Source organism: Petaurus breviceps, unplaced genomic scaffold, assembly GCF_028583685.1.
Source record: "Petaurus breviceps papuanus isolate PSGF00001 unplaced genomic scaffold, PetGlider_PUasm1.0 296, whole genome shotgun sequence".
NCBI lineage: Eukaryota > Metazoa > Chordata > Mammalia > Diprotodontia > Petauridae > Petaurus > Petaurus breviceps.
The window spans coordinates 134776-140926 of NW_027186046.1; the positions used below are offsets into that span (position 1 = coordinate 134776).

General features: G+C 55.9%; 1 protein-coding gene across 2 annotated transcripts in view; it reads left to right on the forward strand.

Annotated features, from left to right (window-relative positions):
• Nucleotides 1-5153: 5153 nt before the first annotated feature.
• The window catches only part of TTYH1 (tweety family member 1), an 8382-nt gene continuing 7384 nt past the window's right edge, over nucleotides 5154-6151 (forward strand). For both annotated transcript variants that reach the window (XM_069096726.1, XM_069096727.1), the window contains exon 1: nucleotides 5154-5387. In XM_069096726.1, coding sequence (XP_068952827.1) covers nucleotides 5259-5387 — 129 coding nt within the window. In that variant the 5' untranslated portion in view covers nucleotides 5154-5258. The remainder of the gene's footprint in view (nucleotides 5388-6151) is intronic.

Below are 6151 nucleotides of genomic sequence, written 5' to 3' on the forward strand. Positions count from 1 at the left end.
GACATCTGAGCTGACCACAAGCTGCTGGGTCTGCTCAGTCTGCCCCAGTGTCCTCAGCTGTAAAATGGAGATCATCACAGCTGCACTTCCCAGAGTTACTATGAGAGGATATCTACTGAGATGCTGAGCTCAGTGACTGGCACGTTTTGTTGTGGGGCTGTTTCAGTTGTATCTGACTCGTTGCGACCACATTGGGGTTTCCTTGGTGAAGACACTGGAGGGGTTAGCCCTTTCCTTCTCCAGCTCATTTTACAGTGGGAACAGGCAAACTGGTTGAAGCGACTTGCCTGGGGTGAGATTTGAACTCAGATCCTCCTGACTCCAGGGCAGACACTCTCCCCACTGTTCCACAGAGCTGCCCAAGAGTTGAGTTTCTCTCTTTGCTTGGAGACTGAGCCCTGAGTCACTAAGCTAGGTCAGAAGCAGGGTTGGGAGTGATAATCATTTAATATCATCTGAACCCCAATAGGGGCCAGAGCCTGAACTAATCAGCCAGAAGAAGAGCCTGGGCCTCACAGATCCCTGTGTTCTCTGAGAAAACTCAGAGAATCCCTATTCGAGTGTCAGCAAGGCTGAATGGGGCCGACTTAAGGGAAGATGAGGCTTCCTCACATTTTCTCCTCTCTATGGCCATTAAGGATGAGATCCTTAACCTGAGACACTCTCTTGAATAATGGGAATTTTTCTTATCTTAATATTTTATGGACACATACTATATTATGGCATGTTAATGGTAAAGAAAACACAGATGTCCTGGGTCCTAATTTCAATGGATACTTTTTCAACTCTCATCTTATTGTATTTACCACCTATTCAATTAAGAAAATTCCTTTCTCATACTATGGTTAAACATATATGGAGATCATAAATTTGAGGGACACAGCCACCCTGAATTGGGATGGTACTAAAACATATTTAAGCCTGGTCATTCTTGTATCAGACAGTCAGAATTGACATTCTGGCTCCTCTTGGCTAGCTTTAAGGGAATAAACAATATGAATTTATAATCACCTAGCCTGTTTGCCTCTTTTAACCAAATTTTCAGGCTGAAGAGGCAGGAAGGGATATTCCTTGGGGAAGGTCACTCAGCTGAGACAAGAACAGGTGAGACCCACCCCCCTCCCCAGCTCAGGCCTCAGGGAGGAGGCTGGGACCAGGAAACTTTCAGACACCCTGGGGCTCAGGTCAGCTAACCTGGCCATGTTGATGAGGGCAGGGGTCCTACAGGGGTACCTGTGAATCAAGAGCTAAGAAAGATGAGGGCCTGGGATTGTCTCCCCACATCCCCTCCCATCTCCAGTTCTGTTCTTCCTTTCTCTAGTGACCTTCCCAGGCCTTCTTTCCCCTGTCTCAGGTCTCTCTGTCCCCTTTCTTGGGTCTCTTTAGCCCCATTTGAACCAGGTCCGAGTAGGTGAGAATGTCCCACAAATATGCCAAGGGAGATCTGGGCATTCTGTAGTTACCCTCCACTGAGGAGGCTAAGCCTTGTGTAGGATTCTCTTTTTTCCACCTGGGCAACAATGAGGGAAGGGAAGAGGGGTTCCAAGTGTCTAGGCCAGCAGCCCAGGGAGCAGTGTGTGGGTTAAGGAGGTTCCTTTTTAGCAAGTTCAGAGGGGGGAAAGGGGTGTCATCTCCCTGGTCCTCTATGCTTCCCAAGCCTTTGACTTGCCTCCCTGCTACCTTCCCTCACTAACCCCCTTGGGTGGGAACATCTCACCCCACATTGGAGCCTGTGCCCTGAGGCAGAATCCTCTGGGGATCAGGGATCAGGGCCAACTCTTCCTCCCCTTGCACCCAGAAGAAACATTGTTCCCATCTCAGGGAACTGGGAGTGGATGCCCAGGGTGGCAAGGCAGGGAAGGCCTTCTGTGTCCATCCTGGGGCCCTCACTGCCCTTCCTTGGGCTTGGAGACTTCCTGTCCCAGCCCCAGAGTGTTTGCAGGCCAGGTGGGCTCTGGCTTTCCCTGGCCAGGGCCTGAAGTAGCCAGACTTGGTAAGGTGAGGAGGGATGGGGGATACTGCAAAGCCGTGGCTCTCTCACCCTCCCCTAGGACCCTGAGCTCCAGGGGTGGATCATGAGAAAGGAAGATGGTAAAAACTGCTCGGTCTGTAAACCCCTCCCTGGGCAGCCTTGGGGACTGGGGGAGGGAGCCTGGAGGGAGGATGGGGGAGTGGCCTGAGCTTCCCTGTGGTGTCACTAGCACACCAGTAAACTGACCCCCTCCTTGTGCCACCGGAATAGGAATGAGAGCTAGCATTTAGTGCCAGGCTTTGTGTTATACAAATAGCTGATTTTGTCCTCACCATCATCTGGACATTTTATAGATAAGGAGACTGAGGCAAATGGGAGTTATGTGACTTGTCTAAGGTCTCACAGTTAGCAAGTGTCTGAGGTTGGATTTGAACTCAGATATTCCTGACTCTAGGTTCAGGCATCTGTCCATTCAAGTCCTAACTGGCAAATCTTTTCCCTGAGGGACTTGGAAGGGTCGTACTCTGTCCAGAGACCACCTGGAATTGGGTAGGACTGAAAGGGAGACCCCATCATCCAGGAGAGCCTGGATGACAGAAGAGCCCCCTCATAAAGCTGGCTCTGGTCTGGGGTGTGTGTGTGTGTGTGTCCATCCTCTTCTCCCTCCTCTCCCTCTCCTAGTTTCACACAGATAGTCAGACTGATGGTCACCCTCATACTTCCTCTAGCCCCTCCATTCCCCTTCCCCAGAAGCAGGCTGTGGCCCTTATGTCCCACGGTCAGAGCTGGGCCTGCCATCTCCTCTTTGGCTGCAAATTAGATCTGTCTCTCTGATAGGGAACCAGGCCTCGGTAAAGGATGGAAGAGAGGGGAGAGTCAGGGAGGAGTGGAAAATTTGAGGGTACTGTGGCACCTGTGGCCTGAGCTGGGTTGGGCTGAAGGGCTGGCCTGCTGGAGAGTGTGGAGCCCAGCCCAGTCCCTCACTGGACAGCAACAGCTCAGGGACATCCTGACCTCTAATCAAGGAAATCACTGGCTCTGGCAAAGACATGGGGACCCTCAGTGTTCTCTGATGCAGCAAGTAGGAAGACAGCACATCCCCAGCCCCTGACAGAACCTGTCCCCTTCATCCTCAAGATGTCTTGGGCCCTGAAGGTTCACATCCCCTTTGGGAAATAGAGTGCCTGGTTCAGCTCAGAGGGTCATTCTGGGGACTGATTTTGGAAGAGACTCATAGCCTGAAGTCCTCGCTCCCCACTGTCCCTGTCAGCTGCTGCCTCAGTGGCCCCTCTGGGGTTACCTTCTTCAGACCAGGCCAGGCTCCCCTGTCCTCACTCCCCCATGTAGCCCTAACAGTGACACAGGTCCCTGTGTCCTCACGAATTCGGAGAGGGTCCAGAGGCCTGGCCTGGAGCTTGGTCTGAGACTGCCATCTGGGCACCAGGGGACCAAGGTCCAAGGCCTGGCTGTGTGCTGGGACAAGTCATCTCCCCTCACTGGGCTGAGTAAAGGGGCAGCAAGGATCTCCTGGCAAACTTGTTGGTCTTTTAAGGTTCATTCCAACTTGGAGAGAACCAAATAGGGTGCTGCCAATTCCCCCTGCCCAGGATTCACCAAGGCACAGCAGGGCTTTGAGAGTGAGGAACACGATGGCCCCAGACCCTGAGATGAGGGAGGCAGATGATCAGTTAGTTATGCAGAAAATCAGAAGTGCAGGATGTATCTGTAATCAGCCCAGCCTCAGAGCTCCGATACATTTCAGGAAGGGAGAGAGGTAAGGGTGGTGGGTGGGTGTGGAGGCGTGCAGAGGCCCACATCGCTGGAGAGAGGGGACACCAAGGAGACAAGTGACCTGGCTCCTGGGGACGATTCTGGCCCCAGTTCGAGATCCCCTTTCTTTGGCTGGAAACACTGCACTGCTGTGGGCCTCAACTTCCCTCTGTGTTATGGGAAGAAATGAATCTCCTTAAAACCCTCGTGGCATCGGGATTGGCCAAAGCCAACCCAGAGCTTGGCCGCCCCCAGGACCCCAGCCCTGGTCCTCCCCAACACGGCCCGGACCGACTCGAAGCAGATTGAATGCGTGTGTGTGTGTGTGTGTGTGCGCGCGCGCGCGCGTTGGGGGGAGGAAGTTGGGGAGGTGGGAGTGGGGGTCTGCCCCCTCCCCTCTGTGTGAAGTCTCTCTCTTGCCCCAGCCCCGCTGTGTCTAACCCCTTGTATCTGTGCGTCGCGGTCCCTTTCTCTCCCTCTGTCTCTCTCAGTCCTTAGCTGTCTCTGAGGTCGCTTCTGTCTCTTGGAGAGACAGCCTCGGAGAGGGAGGTGGCTAGCGGTGCTAGAAGGAGGGCAGGGGTCCAGCTGGAAACCCTCCCGCCCATCAAACTCGTCCTCCCCACTCAGCAGAGCCCGCTAGCCTGACGGTACCATTAGCATGACGTCATCGTGATACCCACGTGGATTGACCGGCGCATCCTCCCGCGTGGGCGGGGAAGAGGAGCCCGGAGAAAGGGTTCTCCAGCCCACCCGCCGCTCATCCTCCTTCCTCACTCGCTGCTCCCCCCCTCCCCGAGCTCCGCCCTCGGGGTGTCAAAGGCTCTCTTTCTTTTGCTGTACTCTGTTATCACACCCCTCCCCCAAATCTGGATTCTGTGTGGAGAAAGGGGAGAAGGGGAGGGGGCTGCGCGGGGAGCTGGGCTGTTCCCTCCTCCCAGGGCAGGAGCATTGAAGGCCTTGCCCAGCCCCATAACAGGGCCTTGAAGGTCTCCCCCAGGTTGGAAGAGCCTCCCCGGGTGGGGGTCTTCTCTGAAGTCCTATCTGCTTTCTCCCTCGCCCCTTCTCCAGAGGGCGGGAGGTCTCTCTCCCCCTTAAGGGCAGCATCCACCCCCATGAGTCTATGATCTTGTGAATGGGGGACTATTGGAAGGGACCCCCCCCCAAGCTCTTTCTCAAGACAGAACCCCCCCTGGGCCTCCAGTCCCCCCTCTGGCAGCATGATTGCCCCCTGCCCCGTCTCCATCTCCTCTCTGGTATCTGTGGGGGGCCCGGAGCCCCTGGTTCCCTGTTGGGCATTCCAGCTAGGTGTGAAACCTCCAGTGGCCACCAGGGGGAGCCCTGGCCCCTCCCACCCAAGAGCTGGCACCTCCCACTCCCCAAATCTCCCCCCAGCCCTGTCTGTTTTCTCCTCCTCCTCCTCCTCCTCCTCCTCTGCCTTCTCTGCCTTCTCCTCCAGGGCCATCTCCTCAGCTCCACAGCACATCCCTCCCGGAGCAGTTCTGGGGGCCAGGAGGCCATGGGGGGGCCACCCCCGGGCTTCCGGCCCTCAGGCTGGGTCCACTTGCTCCACCAGGTACCCCACACCAACTTTCAGCTCCGACCTGTGGCCAGCACCTTTGCCCCTCAGGAACAGGACTACCAGCAGGTGTGGCGGACACAGGGGTCCTGGAGGGGGCCGGACTGGGGGACCTGTGGGGTCTTTGTGAAGGGGGGAGGAGCTGTGAGGGGACACCTGGGGCCCTGAGGGAGGGCAGGAGGGCATGCCTAGTCCCAGAGAGGGCTGAGGCTAGGGGTGGGGGCGTTTTCGTGCCTGAGACAAGGGGGCTGGGAACTCAGGCGCCTGGGTCCCCCATGCACAGGAAAGGGCTAGGAGGCAGAAACCTGGGTCCCTTGGGGGAGGGAAGGTAGAGGTGGAAGCAGTAGGATTTTTCTGGGTGGATGTGGGAGACCTGGATGTGTGTCTGGGGGGAGCTGGGGGCGGGTCATGAGGTGGGTCCTCTGAGGCTGCTTAATTAGTCCAGGCTAATTGGGAGGGTGGCTGAGGCCAGTCTGGTTGGTTCAAGGGCCTCCAGGGGCTCTGGGGAAGGGGGAGCCAGGCAGTGAAAGCCCAACTATTTAGGTCACAGTGAAAGAAGCGGAGAGCTGGGAGGCCCCCCCCCCACCAGGCTTTCACACACTTACTTGCATGCAGACACATATAGACACAGCCACACACAGAGAGATCTTCACAGGGCCAGGCTCCCAGCCAGCAATGATCATGATCACAGCCATACACACACACCACACCACACTTGGTCACACACACACACACATAGTCTCACAGCCACCCTCACACACACACACACCTGGTCACACACACACAGTCTCATAGACATGCACACACACATGGTCACACATACATAGTCTCAC